The 18416-nt window shown below is 56.0% G+C and overlaps 4 protein-coding genes across 4 annotated transcripts; 2 read left to right on the forward strand and 2 right to left on the reverse strand.

Annotated features, from left to right (window-relative positions):
- Positions 1–4578: 4578 nt before the first annotated feature.
- COL26b_006404 (uncharacterized protein) lies at positions 4579–6858 on the forward strand (the record flags this gene model as incomplete). The annotated part of the gene is made up of 5 exons (XM_053179223.1): positions 4579–4606; positions 4660–4868; positions 4917–5268; positions 5323–6004; positions 6063–6858. The coding sequence occupies 5 exons, from the start codon at positions 4579–4581 to the stop codon at positions 6856–6858; spliced, it is 2067 nt and encodes a 688-aa protein (XP_053036810.1).
- Positions 6859–7335: 477 nt separating this feature from the next.
- COL26b_006405 (uncharacterized protein) lies at positions 7336–8339 on the reverse strand (the record flags this gene model as incomplete). The annotated part of the gene is made up of 2 exons (XM_053179224.1): positions 7336–8046; positions 8130–8339. The coding sequence occupies 2 exons, from the start codon at positions 8337–8339 to the stop codon at positions 7336–7338; spliced, it is 921 nt and encodes a 306-aa protein (XP_053036811.1).
- Positions 8340–12031: 3692 nt separating this feature from the next.
- Positions 12032–14718, reverse strand: COL26b_006406 (uncharacterized protein; the record flags this gene model as incomplete). The annotated part of the gene is made up of 4 exons (XM_053179225.1): positions 12032–12761; positions 12815–13020; positions 13073–13827; positions 13881–14718. The coding sequence occupies 4 exons, from the start codon at positions 14716–14718 to the stop codon at positions 12032–12034; spliced, it is 2529 nt and encodes an 842-aa protein (XP_053036812.1).
- Positions 14719–16651: 1933 nt separating this feature from the next.
- On the forward strand, positions 16652–18089 carry COL26b_006407 (uncharacterized protein; the record flags this gene model as incomplete). The annotated part of the gene is made up of 3 exons (XM_053179226.1): positions 16652–17056; positions 17116–17838; positions 17928–18089. The coding sequence occupies 3 exons, from the start codon at positions 16652–16654 to the stop codon at positions 18087–18089; spliced, it is 1290 nt and encodes a 429-aa protein (XP_053036813.1).
- Between the last annotated feature and the right edge of the window lie 327 nt (positions 18090–18416).

Below are 18416 nucleotides of genomic sequence, written 5' to 3' on the forward strand. Positions count from 1 at the left end.
TCCAATATTCGACACTGACTCCCGATATTTAGCTTTGGGCATGCAGATCAGACTTCTTCTCAAAACGCTCCTTGCAAGTAGGTTCCGGTATCCAGCATCGCGACCCATCGAGAAGAAAAAACGGCCGCGCCCAAACCGCCACTTCCCGCAAGACAACCGAGAGTATAATCACAAATCGACAACATCTCAAACGGCCCATACGGGTGTCCTGCCAGGAGGAATGGTGACCAATTCGAGAAGCATCGCTCCCGTGCCGTGCTCTCGGTGACATTCCAATCGACATCGGATCTCTCGATCGAGACGGGAGCGCGACCAGATCCATGGCGAATGGTCTTCACCCACCTCCAGACCCAAGACACTGCTAACCCCAGGTGGCAATCAGCACCTTAGCTCCCATCTGTTCTCCAAGCCTCGCCCGCCCTACGTGCTCACCATCGCCGCGGGCTCAGCGAGGGGCCAGCCCGGTCTAGCCAGACGGTCCAGCCAAAGGCATTGGATGGCCACCCTCCGCCAAAGACACAGCGAGCATTTCTGCGTCTGATGCCCGCCCACCGGGTGCCTCGCATGCATCAGAAGAGCTACAGGGCCATAGGGCGACGGAGCCAGCAAGCCATGTGTTGTCTCGCGTCCTCTTGCTTTTCAATACAACGCTAGCAGCGGCGCCACTGGCTTGGAGGCTTGCAATAATTATCACAGCTCCACGACAACCGCATCGTCTGTCTGCGCAAATCTTGCTGCAAGAAAAGTCTTGCAACACTACCGCATCAACAACTCCGCTGTGCGTGGCATTATTTGCGTGATACGAGGGGAGAAGGCTACCTTACCTACCCTTGCAGCCTTTTCAAGCGAAAGATTGGTCATCGTCTACTGCGGCGGCTTCGTCACATTGTGCTCGCACACGCTCGCACACAAACGTATGCCTGACACGCAGACTCCTCAATGCCCCCAGATAGGCGCTGCGCTAACACCAGCTTCGACCGTGCGGCTCGTTTGGTGTGGTTGCGGACTCGTGGCCCTGAACTTTGACACTAGCTGACATTCCTCCCGCCGGCGATAAGACAGGTACATACACGTCTGTTCAGCCGTTCAACGTCTAATCTGCAGCTTGTGGGCTGCAGTCCTGACAGCTCCTCGGTTTTGGCCACCGCTTTCTTCAGGACGAGGCCCGTCCAATTGATTTCCATCTGTGGCATCCAGCATATCAGAGGAACCGTCCGTTTTGCCAAGCGGGAATTTCTCATCATCTCATCAGCGCGGCAGCAGCAATGCCCACCTCAAAACCACCCCATGAAGCACACTATCGGTGACCAGAAGCGCCGACGCCGACCTCTGCTCAGTTGAAGTCGCAATCGCGCTGACGTTGACGGAGGATTGCCTCCACTGAGGAGTTCCCGCTCGCTTATTACTACTCCACACACAAGAGACATTGAAGCAGGATGTCAAGGTGTTGAGCGGCGAACAGACAGAGGGTCATGTCATGCGTTGCCGTACGCAGGGCAGCATGTATGTACTATGAGATGACACTCTTCATGTCCATACGCGCAGAGGAACCAGTAGCGCCGTCGCCGCCGTCCTTTTGGGCCCCCATGCCGTGCATACGGGCGTATCTTCGGGGTATCTTCATCTCCTCGGCCTGTTTCATTCTGTCATGTTGATGGCGGGAAGTAAGAAAAAAAAACCGCTCTGCATGTTGCCTGTTGGAACGAAAAGTAAGGGCCTAGCCTCGTCTCGCCTGGCACTCTTTTCTCAAGACCAGCGATGCTCCTGTTGCAGTAGTCTTGGTGCACCCGAGTTACCACCCACACGCCCCCTAGACTTGAGCCCCTCAAGAATTCCCCAAACCCAACTTGATCCATCCCAGATCCAGACAACGGGGGGCGCCCATCAAAGTCAAGGCCCCTGCCCTACCGACTCTCCTCTCGGCCACACCCCCCTGTCCCCGTCTGAATCCCCGACCCTCTCTTGGCCCCCGCTGTGCATCTTTTGTCGCGCGAGGACAAGACTCGGGGACAGCCCGCCGGCCGACTCTACTCGACTCGGGCGACCACCCTGCCTGCGTACTCGCTGAGAGCGAGCGAGCGGGTGAGCGGGCAGCAGGCGGGCGGGCGAGGGCTCCAATCCTCCTCCATCCCAATTCCCCCCCGTCCCTGACAAGTGACCTGACCTGACTTGAGTGATGTGTGAACGGGCTCCCGTTAGGCGCAGGTGGTCTTCTGTTGGCCCAAATCGAAGGTGCCTGGCCTGGCCCGGCCTGGCCGCCAGTCCCATATCCGATCAAAGTCTCGACGTTCCCTCCCTCACTCGGCCAGGCTCGCCGCTCTCTTCTCTCTGTCCTCTCCTCATCCTCGCCAGTCGCCGCCGTCCTGTCCCTACTTGTCTCTCTCATTGAGTCCCGTTCCCCGCCTTCGCCGACATCCGCTGCCGCAACGGCGGCCCCCATCCCTTTCTCAGTCGCCCGCAGTGCTGCGAGGCAAAAGCACAAGCTTAGATCTACTACTCCCCACGTCACATCTCATCTCTATTGTGTATGGTGTTGTTGCTCTTTAAAGTAACCAACCCCATACCCGACGCTCAAGGTCCCCACTTGCAGCTAACCTCGTCGAGCAGCCGCCCATCACCAGACCAGACGCTTGTTTGCTTCCCTGTCCCGTCCTCGTCGGAACATGTCAAAAAAGCTTGCCCAGAGAACCGATCCTTACTAGTTTGATTTCCGCCTTGGAAATTAGGACAGGCCTTGTTTGTTGGAATTGAGCCGCCTTGCGCCTTTCCGTCCAAGGTTCTGTTATCGCAACCCTCAACGGCGGCCTGTTTCTTCTAACCCGCAACCGCGATCCTCCCTCGCGGCTCCGGCTCCTCGCTTGCTGCAGCGAAGGGGTGAAGGAAAGCATGCCTACCTGGTGCCTGCTATCCGTTTCCTAGCAGTCCACCCCTCCGACACAGTTCGTGCCGTGCAGGAAGCTTGGTTCTGTGAATCCCCGCCGCGTCTTTCCGCCTTTCGACACATTGGGCTACTCACTGGTCTGGTACATCCCGTCACCCTACTCATTCTCACTCGCCTTGCCTTACTGCGGCCGTTTCTCGTCCAAAACCAACTCGACCGCCCACCATCACGCGCATCATCGGATAACGGGTATTGCTAAGAAGGGTCGGTCCATGGAAGTTCGGCTGATGCATCGATCTCGACAATGACCCGTCCAAAGGTCCCCGAAGACAAGCGCCAACGGACCGCCCAGGCCTGTGACACTTGTAAGCGCCGGAAGCAGAAGGTGAGCCCTACTTTTGTTTTCCACACCACGTCCCTGTCTGCCACCATCAACTTCAGCCGGAATCCAATTGGTCTCGACTTTTGTCACGATCCTCTCCCCTTGCCTAGCTCTCTCTACCTGCCTTGCCTTTACCGCCTTTTCTATCCATCCCCCTTGTCATCTGAGACGTATTGTCGCCATAAACACACAGTGTGGTTGTTGTTCATGATGGCGTTGCATACCATCCCCTCCGATCCCCACCATCCCCTCGCCCCGGCCTTGGGCTAGTTGCTTCAAGACTCCAAATCGGTCACATATCAGCTCCCGATAATGGGAATCCGTCCGCACATCACCCGTCGCCTAGTTTGGGTACCGGATATCACTCCAGCCCGGGTACCCTCCGCCCCGAAATAGGCGTCAAATCCTCCGATCAAGGTTGAGATGCCCGGGGTCTCACAATTCGATCAATACCCAAACCCAGTTTCACCGCACTTGTCTATGTATCCCAGTCTACCACCCTGATGATCAATGTTACGTTGCCAACTAGGTTGGACCATCTCAAGTGGATGGTGGGCAGAGCTGCGTCTCCCAGAAATGTGTTTGGAAAGTGTTTCCTGCGCGGCATTACTTGCAATATCGCTGGATCCTTAAACGGGGCACTCTCCGGTCGAGCTGGCCGGGATATTCCCCGGCTGGGACCTGACCTCGGCCGCCAACCCGACGATCTGGTCGCAGACTTCACCGGGGTCATTGGTTCATCCCATGGAGAAGCCCTAGTATCGATCTCCGGGCGGGTTTCCATGTTGCCGGTCTCGCGTCCACCGCTCTCTAGGGGTTGACTGACTCCAGGGGTCGGAGATTTCGAGCCTGTCACTTTCTTCATCTGCCTTGGTTTGGATGGCGCACTTTGTACCCAGCCTGCTTCAATGACTGACCAATATCTCAAAAGTGCAACGGTTCTAAACCATGTGCGACGTGTACTAAGAGGAATTTGATGTGTACATACACACAAAACCCAAACCACACGTCCGACCAGACTACCCCGGACCAATTAGCTTCGCCTTCGAAACGTCGCAATATTGAAGAGCTCCCCACAAGCAAGCCAGTTGTCCAAGATGCTGCATTCGCATCAGAAAGTCCCGCAGCGATCGCCACGCCGTGGGAGACGAAACCGCTGCCCAATGAGGACAAGCCGCATGTTGGCTTCGACATAAAACCCTCCATCGAGCAAGAACATGAACCGGCAGGGGGAGATCGGGATTTCGACATTCGCTCTAGGCACAGCACAGCTTCAGGCCCCGACGAAGAGACGGCACTCACGCAATCTGTCAGGATGCTTCAAGATCCGACAGGAAGACTACGTACGACAGACCCCTTAGATATGCGACCAAGGCAAAACTAACAAAACTGATAGTCTACGTTGGCGACTCCGCGTCGTTGGCTTACCTTCAACTCATTCGTATGATTGTTGAAGCCAGCGCTGGTCCTAGCGAATTCACGGAAGACCCAAGCCGCCACAAGATCATGGAGGCCACGATAGCGATGCCGGCCAACATACAGACACCGCACATCTTACCTGACAGGGATACGGCCAATGCTTTGGTTGAGTCGTTTTTTACAAACGTAAAAAAAGTCTATTCCTAGTACAACACACCTGCTAACCCTCCATAGACGTATGGTTTGATTCAAGTCTTCGACAGGCCCACTTTCGAAAGATCACTGGAGGCGTGTTACTCGGATCCTCTTACGGCACAGTCATCCTTCCTATGTCTGTTGTACCTGACCTTTGCCATCGGCATGGTGTTCGCGACGCCGCTTCCTAACAGCAAAGAGGATGCCATCTTCAAGAAGCTCAGAACGGCCCAGTTTGATCGAGCCGAGTCTTTCTTTAGGAGTGCGAAAGCCCTCGGCGACCCCATCTCTGGGTTCGAAGATGCGGATTTCTGGTCTGTGCAAGCGTTGTTGTTGATGGCTGTCTACATGCTGGCAGTATCCAAGCGCAATGCGGCGTATGCCTATTTCGGTAAGTCTTAGCTCAACCCCTCCCCTGCACACCATGTCTAACACCGTCCCAAAGGCATGGCAGTTCGCTCTGGCTTCGCACTCGGCTTGCACAGAGTCCATGAAAACCATTTCATCTTCAAAAGCGAAGACGTCAGGTTGCGCCGAAGCCTCTGGAGAAGCTTGTTCGTCCTCGACCGTTTCCTCGCCGCTTCGCTGGGCCGTCCAGTCGCGATTGACGAGGAAGAATGCTCGGCCGACGCTCTGCTTGTATTTGAGAAGAAGTCTGCCAGTGAATTGGTACGGATTCAGAACCCCAGCGACGGGCTCGACGCCGCTGTAAAATGCTGTCAAATTGTTGGCCAGATCTTGAAAAAGATCTACGCCCGCCGGCTCGTATCAATTCGCAGGACGTCTGAGATTTGGGAGCAATGCGGAGCCTGGCACGCATCACTCAGCGACGACCTGTCGTCGGGGCAGGTGGCCGCCGATCCAAGCAACCCAGCGCAGGCCATCGCCGCCCTTCACGTCAACCTTTTTTACTACCACACCATCATCATCCTCACACGGCCGTTCTTTATTTATCTCCTGAGCAAGGTTCACAATGAGCGCAAAGGGTTTACGCTGCCGGTTCCTCGCTGGATCAACCGCACGTCGAAATACTGCGAGGCTTGCCTCAGCGCGGCCAATGAGACAATCGCCCTGGTGCAGAAGGCATTCGACAGCAACTATCTTCCGCAGCGCAACCCGTTTGTCCTGTAAGCTCTCCCCCGAAAAAGAAATATTCTCAAGACATGCCACTTACATTACTTCAAGGTACTTTCTCTTCGCCGCGTCCCTTATCGTCCTCAGTAACGAGTTCTCCGCCATATACCCGAACCCGACCTACGGAACCTCCATGTCCAGCACAATTTCTATCATGAACTACTGCGCGACGAGCGACCCGCAGGCCAATAGGCTTCTCTTCATTCTCAACTCGTTTCGCAACGTTATTTACGAATTGCGCTCAAAGAAGCCCGAGCAGCCAGCCATGCCTATCCCGCAAACAATGTCCCCGACGGCCCTCCACGACCCGATCGGCAGCCTCTTCAAACGCACCGCCCCCTCCCGCAAGAACTCCTTCGCGACAACCGCCACCTCCGCGCCGCCCGGGTCCGCGGTAAAGGCGATGGCGCCTCCGCCGTTGTCCATGAGGACTGAGCACAGCTTCTCCTCCGCCCCGGCCGGCCCTTCTGCCGGCGTCTCCCCGGCGGGTAGCACGCCCGGCATGTCGCACTCGGGCGGCGACCTGAGCGCGAGGATGGGAGATTCCGACATGGGCGACGAAGAGGTTCCCTTTGACTCGATGTGGGCCTTCGGCGCCACCCCGGGTCCTCCTGCGGGCGGGCCCATGCCGGCGGGACCAAATGTACCTGCGCCGCCGCAGACGGGCGGGGTGATGCCGGTGCCCGGGCAAGGTTTCCCGGTGCAAGGCCCGGGTCCGCGATTCCAGGGGTTCGGAAACTTCGGGCCTAATGGGAACGCAGGTGGAGGAGGGGGTGCTCCTGCTGGTACGGGGGGTTATGTGGCTCCTTTGAACGTGCCGATGTACACCCTTGCGGAACATTCGTAGTACCATTTGGGCGAGGGATCGAGCAGACGAAGATGACAAAAGCCGACTGGAGGAGAATGGAAAGTGCGCTGGCGCGGCGAGATAGATATACCCAGTGTTGGTGGATCGTGTGTTTGACTGTATGAGGGCAGGCAAGCTTGCGCGGTAGGAGAGGAGGTTTGCGAAGCCGCTGTGTCGTGTGTATGTACACCATGTATCGGTATTGGAAGACCTCCGGGCTTGCTCCATGGGTAATGATCATTGGTACGGAGTTACGGTGAGACAAAATGGAAGGAAAGGATTATGCCAAGCAACAAGATACGGGGCATGGGATACCAAAAAAGCACAAAAATTCAAATTCAAAGGAATGAAACATCCAAAAGCAGACAGTACAGTGTGCATAATGTTTGCAAGTGTGTCTTGTCATTCATGTCTTCGTAAAAGCGTTTTAGTCTGCTAACTAGGTGATTTACCCCATGTATCCGTAGAGAGAGGGCTTCACGCACGCGGCAAGACAAAGTCGTACTCCAAAACCCAGGCAGCCCTGGGATCCGACTCGCTTGGTTTGTACTCCACCACCAGATCCTTCTTGACCGCGAAAACTGTGTCGTTCTCGAGGAACTTGTCCTCGCTGTCGAACAGCTGCGTCGTCAGCGGCCTGTGCCCGTCCGCTGAGACGATAAAATGTATGTGTGCGGGGCGGTAGGGGTGTCTGTCGAGCAGCTTCAGGATCTTGCCGCCGGGCCCGTCGTCGGGGACGGGGTACGGCACGGGCCGCAGGCAGTACAGCGAGTATCTCCCCTCCTCGTCGGTCTTGAATCGGCCGCGAAGGTCCATGTCCGGCTGGTCCGCGTCCTGTTGCTCGTACATGCCGTTCGGGGCGGTGTGCCAGAGGTCGACGATGGCGCCGGGGACCGGGCTGCCGCTCTGGTCGAGGACGCGGCCGTATAGGTGGGTCGAGGCTTTCTGGTAGTCTGGGGAGTCGAGGGAGGAGACGATGGAGCTGCCGTTGGGGAGGATAGGGGCGTCGTGGCGGTAGAAGGGGCCCAGGATAGCGGATGACGTCGGGTTTGCTGCGAGAGAGGATGTTGTTTGGAGCTGGAGCTGTGTGGAGGTTATTTCGTCGACGAGGGATTCGAGACCGAGGATATCGCAGACAAGTTGGGTCTCGTTACGGGCGTCGTTAGACATTTGGCCTGCCTCGTTGATCTAAACGGTGACGACATGTTAGTAGACGAGGGTTCAACATTCTTCTGTTGAGTTGACAAGAACAAAGCAGACGGCAGACGAACAAGTTGCACGCCAGCCATCCATTCACCGACTGTCAAGTCGACTTCTCTTGCGAAGTCATGGAGATGTCGCAGCAGGCTCGGCATAATCTGGGCCAGACGGGGATTGGCGTTCGGCCCCGTAGCGGCAATAACACGGGCAGTGAAGTCCGGGTCATAGACTGCCTTTCCGGCCGGTGCCGACTCTTTCTCGAGGGCGTTTTGGCTCGCCATCTTCGGTCGAATAAGCAAGTCGAATTGGGTTCAGGGGTCTCAAGGGTCTAGGTGTTATAGCTTGACAGACGGCTCCAGAGTGGGTAGCGTTCGTCGGATCAGTTGAAACTTTAAATACGCGTAGATTAAAGCGACTTCGTATCCTCGCGGAGGAGAATCCTATTCGGGAGGTGATAAAGTGAGTTCAATAGGGTTTGAATTAAGAATACGTATGTATTGATACTTGGCGTTGTTGGAGGAGGCAGGATGAGAAATTAGTCCTCTCGTCAGCTTGTCGACATGATGCTGATTTGAGCAGCAAAACACTAAGAAGGCAGATCGTTTGGGAAGAACTTCCGTCGCCACGACGAGTTGCCCACAGAAGGCCACACTGGCAGTTGCTGGGTCGGAAGCTACGGCCCCTCGGGACCGATCTGGAGGGATTGGATTGGGAACTGCCTCTCCATGACTGGTCCTCAGGAAAGATGGATGGCGCCTGTAGCGATTGTCTCCAAGTGCCAAGCGAGCGGGCTCTTTCTCTCAGCTAAACTCAATGGCTGATGCCAAGCATTGAGCCAGCCGAGTTGCCAGGATCGTCATGTCACGGGCTTTGTCCCCAGTTTGAAAGGGCAGAATTTGCAGAAGCGACGCAATGATACCTCAACGGATGTGCCGGTGTTAGTTGGGTGTCAATGGCCGCAAGCTTCCCAACTGAGCGGGCTGCATAACCTGCGAGCGGCGCAGAAGCCACTGACAAAGTTCCATGGAGTCGGTAATCCGTCAGCAGACGGAGAAGGTGGTCATCTGTGCATTTTGCCGGGCCAGAGACGAAGGCTAGACTTCTTCACGGCATCTTCCAGAGAGATGTCCAATGAACGGCGAAAAGTGGCTCGAATCAGAGAGGTTTGCTGGGTTAGGGTCAGTGAGGGCAACGTGATAATAGCATGTCTGTGCGGTGCATTAGTCTTGCAGGAGTCATCGTCTGAGAACCCATCGTCTCTGCATTGCTGGTGTATCGTGATCCACTGGACCTAATTGGTTGCGGAAGATTCTCCATGGCGGACTTGATGTCTATCGAGAGCCCAAACCATTCTCAGTGGGATGTCTCAGAGCTTTGGCACAGGACCAAGTGGTTTGGGCGAGAACAGAAGCGGCAGGCAGCTCCAGACCTTCTCAGGATTGGGAAGCACTCGGAGGTCGCGATTACCTCAAGCCCAAGCCAAGGGGGCATGCGAGTGGCATGTTGAAGTGGCGTCTCCGCCGCGGCGGATTGGAGGGGCGCCAGATGCAGCTGCAATGCAACAACGACTTTCGATGTCGGGGGATCTAGGGGAAGCCAAGTGTCTGTGGAGTGAGGTGTCGAGGAAGAAGGAAGCATGATGGGATTTCGTGCTTCACGATGGGTGTCAGTCGGCGGGCGGTTGAGATCGACCGCTGTTCATGCAGGTCATTGGCTGTTCCAGCCACTTTGAGTGCAACTGTGTTTTGGATGACCGTCGTTAGCCTCCTTGCCTCTGCCCTTCTGCAGGGCCAGGTCGTAGAGACATTCCACGAGGGTGACAGCTCTAGGCGTGGAGCTAGTGGTCGGGGTTCAGTCAAGCCACCTGCGGCCGAAATCAAATTCCGATAGGCCGGCCGGTGTGCTGGGATATAGGGCTTCTGGTGGCGGTGAACTAGCCCCAACGGTGAATCCGTGATCCAGATGAGCCTGGTCGCTGATTTCTTCGTACGATTTGTGCATACCGGCGTGGAGTTGGAGGGGGAAAGGGAACATTACCCGCGTGAATGGGTTCTGAAAGGGTGAAATCGAGAGAGTCTGATTGGCGGCTGCCGAGGAATAAGCAAATATTAGCGATGAGGAATGGGCATGCAAATAGAGTGGGAAAGTGCAAATCAAATCAAGGTTGTCCAGGAAGTTGCATTGTTGTCTGCATCCTTCCAGGCCGGGCCTTCTCTGGATCACATCCCATCCCATCCCATCCCATCCCACTTGCCCCTGCATACCTACCTAGACACCGGAGATGGGGACTGGCGTCAACATTCCCGAGGTGACAGAAGGTTCGGCCGATTTTGCAGTGACAACATCTCCATCTTACAGCCCTCTGATTTGACGAGCGACAGGCAGTACGACATCGGGCAACATCACCGCCAACAGAATCTAGGCCCCATTTGCCGGTGCCGCCGCTACCTGAACAATGGAGACCCCCTCTGCCCCGTTACACTCAGTCAACCTCGCCGCCCACATCAAGAAGGCCCCTCTTGGCTCCCTCTCTGGTGGGAACCAACAGTGAACCTCCATCATGGAGTGCCCACCCATCCGGCCGGCATTTCACAATTGTCCATTTGAGATACACCCTCCCGAAAAAGCTCCAATATCATAACGTCACTCAAAAACCCTGACTCGTCGTCAAACTGGGGCAACAGAAATCATCGAGATGCCCTTGGCAAACCCAATGACACCTGCCCTCACACGAAAGCACAGACAATGACAGCATCGTCCTGACTCTGTGTTTCTTCCCGCCGACTCCGCCCCTCCCAGCCTTCCGCGGGGGAGGCTTCGAGCATTCGGGCCGTGGCTGGCAAGAATCGGAGACTCTGGTCCATCCACAACATGCACAAGAAACAATGGTTCGAAACTTAGAGGCTCCATTGTGTTCTAGTGCCGATTTTACGTATGGGCTTGTTTTTCGCCCCCAACGAAACTTCAACGCATGAAGGACACTAAGAGGAGGGAGGGTCTGGGCCACTCCAGCGCCTCTTCCCTGTGGCTTGAGTGAGAGTCTCGAGTCTTGACTGGACCTGCCCGCCCGCCCCGTCGCAGTGCCCCACTGCCCCGGCCGTTTGCCCCGAACCGTTAGCGCCTCCACAGCGGATTAACGGAGTTGAACACCATCGCCGCGCGCGGGCCCCACCCATCAAAACTCGACTGTTTCCACTCAGCAGACAGGCACAATCCACCGCCGATGCGACGCTCTTAGTTTCGGGTACCGTTACTACGCTGCTTGGTTTCACAAACATTGTGTGGCGTTTTGAACCACCAAGAGCCAAGAATCCGTGTGTTGTAAGATCTACGGTTCTTGTTGCTTTGCTATGGGGTTCTGGCTCGGTGTGAGAATGCCGAAGCTGCATCTCCGGTCTTCGTTATCGATGCCTGTACGATGATGGGTGGTGGTTCGATTTTACACCACGCGTGGGGCACAGCGCGCTTGAGTGACTGCGTAATCGCGGCGCGGCTCTACTTACTGTTGTAAAGAGATCTTCCTATACGACCCGTTGACAGGGACCACTACGAGGCTTAGCCAGGCTGTTGTTTACGCTCTGTCAGTTGATCGCCATATGATGGTCGTCTCGCCATACTTTGGTAATCTAGTTGTTTCAATCGTCTCTTGCGGATTTCATCAGTTCGTGTATGACAAAGCAGACATGAAACAGTCAACAATATATGAAGTGACTGAAGTGGTGGATCGTGTACAGAAACAACGAGTAAGATTAGACAAAAAAGTCGGCGTAGCGCGGCTGAGTACAGAATATACACAATAATTGAAGCAGCTTAGTGTCGTGGTTACCAGCCATCTACCATCTCTTAGTAATCCCAACCTTGGTTTTCCCAATCCCTTGTTGTCCCTATATCAAAATTAGTTTGTGTGACACCCATAGACCCAACGCCGTCGCAAACCCCCACACACACACATACACATACACCTCTTTTCTCTCTACCAGTGCGTCGGTCCAAACTTCTGACCCGGAGGCGGCGTCATCTGGATCGCAGTGCCCTGCGCATCCATTGTTGATGTGACAATGTCGTTGCCCCACCACTTGGGCGGCTCGATCTTGTTGAGCGTGAAGGCCAGGAAGATGACCAGCGTCGCCAGGGCGAGTCCCAGGTCCAGGCCGGACGAGGTGAGGTAGTTGAGGCGCGACCACCAGCCAAAGTGCTTCTTGCGGATGTAGTGCTGGAAGATGTAGCCGACGATGCCCCAGCTGAGGTAGTTGAGCGGGGTGGCGGGCGGGATGGCGCCGGCGCCGCCGAAGATGACGGGGGCCATGAGGTACTTGATGGGGCTCTTGGGCCACTTGAGGGCGGCGAAGTAGAAGATAACGGGGGTGATGGCGCCGACGCCGAAGAAGATGAAGAGGCCCGAGTACACCTGGCCCGGGGAGAACATGCGCGCAGGGCCGATGAGACCCCAGATGACGGAGGCGGCGAAGAAGACGCGGCCGCCGGGGCAGGAGAACTTGTTCTCCTGGTGCGGGGTGCAGACGTCGGGGATGTTCTTCAGTGCGGCGTTGAGGACGGCGATCTGGATGAAGCAGGAGAAGGTCGTGGCGACGACCTGGCACATGAACATTGTGCGGGGCGGGATCTTCATGTAGTGACCGAACTTGAGGTCTGAGACAAAGCTGAGGGCCTGAGACATGGTGATGTAGCCGAAGGTCTTGAAACTGTGGAGGGTGTCAGCGAGGCGCGAAGGGCAAGAGGGAAATAAAGAGCTTACATCATGAGGGCGAGAGGTCGTCCGGGCTGGATGTAACCGTAGATGAACTCCGTGAGCACGTTCAGACCAATCTGGTTGTTCGTGATGGCCTGAATGATACCGATGGGCAGGGAGAAGCTGAAGGAGATGACAACAGCCAGGAGGAAAGCCCACCAGCTCAGGTTGGTCGGATACGCGAGGACAGCAACGAAGCCGACGCCAAGCATCTAGAGTTCAGGTCAGTAAGCGACGGAAGGATTTCGGCGCTTGAGCACTCACAATTACGAAGAGACCCATGTACCACCACGTAGGCGCCTCCTTGTACTTCTTCATGAGCTTCATGTGGATATCGGGCTTCTCCTTGGTGCTGCCGCGGTACTGAGCCCAAATCTGCTTTCCGTTGTGCAGGTAAGTGTAAACGATCAGGGAGGCGATGGCGGCAAATGACAGGCCGTAAGAAATGGCAAAAGTCGTGCTGATGAACAGCGGCGAGTAGGCCTTGTACGCCTCCTCGTTCAGCGTCAACTGGGGGGTCAAAATACGGCTAGTGTTGTACGGGCTGCCGGTGTTGTCATAGGTGCCCGAGTCACTCATGGGCAGGTATTGGGCGTACCACACACCGCTGTAGTGGAAGGCTGAGGCGCCGATGAGGAAGAAGGTGACAACACCGATCAGGGTGTTGGCAATGGCGTGCCATGGGGGGATAAGAGGGGAGCCGACGAAACCGGAGATCTGAGTCCAGTCGAGGGTCAGTGGCAGCAGCGACAGGCCACTTGTGCCGCCAAACAGTTGGTTGACGATGACGTTGTTCGGCGCAATCCAAGTGGCGAAGGCCATGATGCTGAGGAATTGCGCGAGGAAACCCGGGATCCAGTAGTAGCAGAACGAAGCCAAAACGATGATCGAGAACCACTTGTATCGCGGCATGGAGCCACCGATGAAGCTCGGGTCGGGGCGGTCATTCTTCTCGTACATGGCGTTCATCAGAGTGACGGAGACCAAGTTTCCGGGCCAGATCATGGCGGCCGGATAGACTGATCTTGACATTAGCAAACTGACACACCACCCCGCTCACGTACCAACTCACCGAGGAACTTTCTCATAATGCCGGCTATTCCGTAGCCGAGTGATTGTGTCGAAATCGTCAGTAGCAGCTGGAAGAGGATGCCGAAATCCTGCTTGTAGAACACAAGCTGAGCCAAAATAATATCCGTGGCATACGCAACAGAGAAGGAGACACCCGCCATGACGACGATGATAGAGTGCTCCTTGACATTGAATGGTCCCGGGTTCAAACTCCACTTGATACCAAACGTCTTGAACTGCTTCGTGGGCATGACCTTAGCCCAGCCATGTCCCATGGGCCAAGCGATAATCTGGGCAATCAGAGGTCCAAGACCAATGGACGGCTGGCGTAATGAGAACAGCGTGTTCATCGAGGCACCGACGGTCACCAGCAGCAAACCGATAGTCCATGCTCGGATCGTATTGCATGGTACGTCTTCGTCGTAGTTGCGGACGGCGGCGCGAACTTCGGGATACGGTGAGTCCTCCTCCTCCTCGGCCTTCATAGCCAACTCATCGTCAACCTCTTCAGTAGGCGTGGTCGCCGCCTTCTGGACTCTCGAGTCGTATTCTTCGGGCAGATTGGGATCTAAGAGAAGTTCATGTTCGGACCCTTGCTCTTCATCATCAGAGTAGCCGGCATAGACACTAGACTCACCCCATTGCGAGAGGCGCTCCTTCAAGTCCTCGACCGGATCAGGCCGTTCTTGATATCTCGACGTGATCGAGTCGGAGGCAGGGTTGATCTCGCGCCCACTGACTTCAACCCCTTCCTGTTTGTCGTCGTACCCGCGATCGTGGTCTACCATCATTGGTGCGGAAGCCGTGCCAGACGACTGTGCATGTGATGGTTGGACCATGTTGAAGGTATTCCCAGACTGGATTGACAGCGAGGGAGCACAATCATCGACGCGAGGGCTAAAACGTCCAAAATAGGAAGAAGGCAGTGGGTTTCTATATAGGGGAGAGTCTAAAGTGTCTACTACGGCACAGGCGGATGTGCTGTGCGTTGGGAGAGAGAGACGGGTCGAGGGGAACCCGCTGAGCTACGAGCGCCGATCCCAGACGAACATGAAGCAAACGCTAATGGGAACCTTTTGGATGTACCCGATAAGCCTCTCTGATGAATTTCTCAAGGCCAGCGGTGGCGTGATTGGACGCGGAACTCGAGGTGAATCAACCTGCAGGGCCGCAGGGTCGATGAGTAGATGACTGGCCCCGTGCTCTGGGGGAGACAGGGTGATGCTCGGCAGAGGAGAAGTAGGGGCGATCAGCGAACCGGGATCAGACTGAAGGCAGGCGAGGAGGATGACTGAAGGGAGGCAACGTCGAGGGTATGGGATGTGGGATGGGCGATGATCGGATGGCCACAGATGTCGAGGACGATGGTGTGCGAAGGCATGAAATGGGCTAGTCTCAAGGAAGGCGTATGTCCCGACTGGTATCAATGCTCGAGCGAGAAGGTTGGACTAAGGCGATGTACAGGCTCATAGGACGACAGAGGCCAATCGATAAGAAGGGAAACAAATGCGACGCTGAAACCAAGCTGCGGCACAACTCAGCACAGATGCGTGTGGGTGTGGCGAGTTGAGGGCCGAGAGGTGAGAGCCGCAAGTTGCGGGGATGAAAGAAGGTCGTGTTTGGGTGCCGCGTCGACCGAAGTGCGATGGGAGACCCTGCCAGACAGCAAAGCCAAGATTGGGGTGTTGCCTCTTGTTCCTGGCGGCAGTGGTATTGTTTCTCTCGGCTGGTTTAGCCTGGACGGTGGTGATGGCGATTTGGAATGCAAGGAAGACGGTCTTGTCTGAAACGTGGCTCAATGGCAAGTTGAGATGTCGTCCGCCGGGGAGTTCGTTCTTTCTCGCGTATTGGATTGGGCGGCCCCTGGAGCGCGCATGGAAGAGGGATCCAAAGGGTTGGATAAGGATGTCACCCCTTCAGTCGCAATCGACGTGGTGTTGTGGTGGTGGTGAGTGAATGCAAAGCGCAGACGCAGCAGAGAGGTGAAGGTTTCGCGGGTCGTGGGGGTACGTTGGATGGAGGTGAGAGTGAGAGGTGAGTGAGTGAGTGAGCGACAGCAGCATGTGCAGTCGAGTCGCAGTCGCAACGTATGTCGTTGCGCAGCGTTGCGTTGCGTTTGCGGCGCAGAGACCCCGTTGGCTGGAACCAGGTCTCTGGAGCTGCCCGCCGCCAATGGGGGACCTGACCCAATTGCAGCGACCACATTAGTGTCCCCCGCTTCCCGCTGCAATCTGCTCTCGGCGACGGCCGTCAGATCTCGACACTGTGACAGCACCATGAAATGGCGCCCTGAAATGCCCTACTGCCTCCAGATGTCGCGTGGTCGTCGCTATGACGGCCCCTGGCAGCACAGTGTGTCTGCGCTCCTCTCCCCCTGCAGCCTCGAGCGGTACGTACCTTATCCGAACTGTCTCTCTGTGAAGAACGCGCTAAAACTTGCATCTGTGCGGCGCAGCAGAAGCGACCCGACCGCGGCTTCTACTGCAAGTCTGCAGCGCAGTCTCTAACATTGTTCCGACTTCAATCCTCGACTCCTTAGCCACACCCGGCTTGGCCTGACACTTGACACTGCACTTCATACCTGGCCGTGCTCTTCTCAGACCCTCGTCTTCTCTCTCAATTCTTATCGGGCGAATCACGGCAACGCCCCATTTTCCCCCGCCTTTTGCCCTTCCTTGCCGTTTATCTTCACGCCGTTTATATTCCGGTGCGTTTATAAGGCAAAAGTAACCACACACCACAGATCGCCGTCACCCTGGACATGGCCGGATCATGCGACGAGTTGTCGTGACAGGGCTCGGCGCCATCTCGCCCTTCGGTGTCGGCGTGCGCAATACATGGAAACGGCTGCTGGCTGGAGAGTCCGCCATCACCAGCGTCGCCAACTTCGAGCCACAGAAGCATTGGAAGGATCTGACAAGCACGGTTGCTGGTGTAGTCCCCAGCCATGGCACAGGTCCTGAACAGTGGCGACCGTCCGACTGGCTCAACGCCACGGAACAACGTCGCATGTCCAAGTTTGCCCAATATGCCGTGGCCTGTGCGGACATGGCCATGAAGGATGCCGCATGGAAGCCGGAAAGCCAAGACGACCTGGAAGCAACGGGAGTTTGTCTGGGCAGTGGTATCGGCAATCTGGAAGAGATTTACGAGACGAGCTTGGCATTCAACCAACAAGTGAGGATTTGAGCCGCAGTGATCGACGAGCGAAGCCAAGCTAAAGTCTGTTCGGATAGGGCTACAAGAAGGTTTCGCCGCTGTTCGTCCCCAAAATTCTCATCAACCTGGCCGCTGGCCATGTCTCCATGAAATACGGCCTGCAAGGCCCTAACCATGCCGTTACAACCGCCTGCACAACCGGCGCGCATTCCATAGGCGACGCGATGCGATTCATTGCTTTTGGCGATGCCGACGTCATGGTTGCTGGCGGAACAGAGTCCTGCATCCATCCCTTGACATTTGCAGGTTTCGGGAGGGCAAGGTCCCTCTCCACGGCCTACAACCACAACCCCCACGCCAGCTGTCGTCCCTTCGACCGCGACCGCAATGGTTTCGTCGTCTCGGAGGGTGCGGCAGTCCTGGTCCTGGAGGAACTCGAGCACGCCAGGGCCCGGGGTGCGCACATCTACGCGGAGGTCAGGGGCTACGGCTGCAGCGGCGACGCAAATCACATGACGGCTCCGCGAGACGACGGCCACGGTGCTTTCCGCGCCATGAAGGCTGCCTTGAAGAACGCGGGCATCCCACCGGCCGATGTGAGCTACGTTAATGCCCATGCTACGGCGACACAGGTGGGTGATGTCGCAGAAGCTTCCGCAATTCGAAGCATCATGACGGGTGAGGAAGGCCACGCGGACGAGTCGCAGATAACCGTGAGCAGCACCAAGGGCGCAGTTGGGCATCTACTGGGGGCGGCTGGCGCGATCGAAGCCATGTTTGCCGTGCTATCAGTGGCTGAGGTGAGTATAGGGCGCGGCTATTTCTTCTGAAACCGAAACCTTATCTTCCCCAGACTTTGGCCCAATGAACACCACTGACTCTATCAAAGGATGTTGTGCCGCCTACTCTGAATCTCGAAAACCCAGATGTCGGGGGATCCATGAATCTGGTACCCCTCAAAGCACAAGCGAAACAGGTTAACGTTGCCATGTCCAATAGCTTTGGCTTCGGCGGCACGAATGCCTCGTTGGTTTTTTCCAAAGTCCGATAAGGACGGTTCGTCGACCGGGAAAGAACGAAGCATGTTGCGACGAAGACACCCGTCTCGTCGCAGCATCTCATCAGTCTGGCTCAGACTTTGCGAATAGACATATACGAGATGGGCCGAAGCTTGTCGTCGTCATCACCTCTGTGCAACTTGGATACACCACGTGTATGAGATAGAATTGCCGATAACCGCAATTGAAGGCGCGAATGGCGCCAACTATAATTGTCGAACTCACCTCAAGACGGGAAGCTTGAGGCTGGAGATACCCGCCGGTCAATTGTCAAATTTGGGAGTCCGTCTCCAGAATTTGAAGTCTCTGGTCTGAACACG

The sequence above is a fragment of the Colletotrichum chrysophilum genome (genome assembly GCF_026319265.1).
Source record: "Colletotrichum chrysophilum strain AFK26 chromosome Unknown scaffold_47, whole genome shotgun sequence".
NCBI lineage: Eukaryota > Fungi > Ascomycota > Sordariomycetes > Glomerellales > Glomerellaceae > Colletotrichum > Colletotrichum chrysophilum.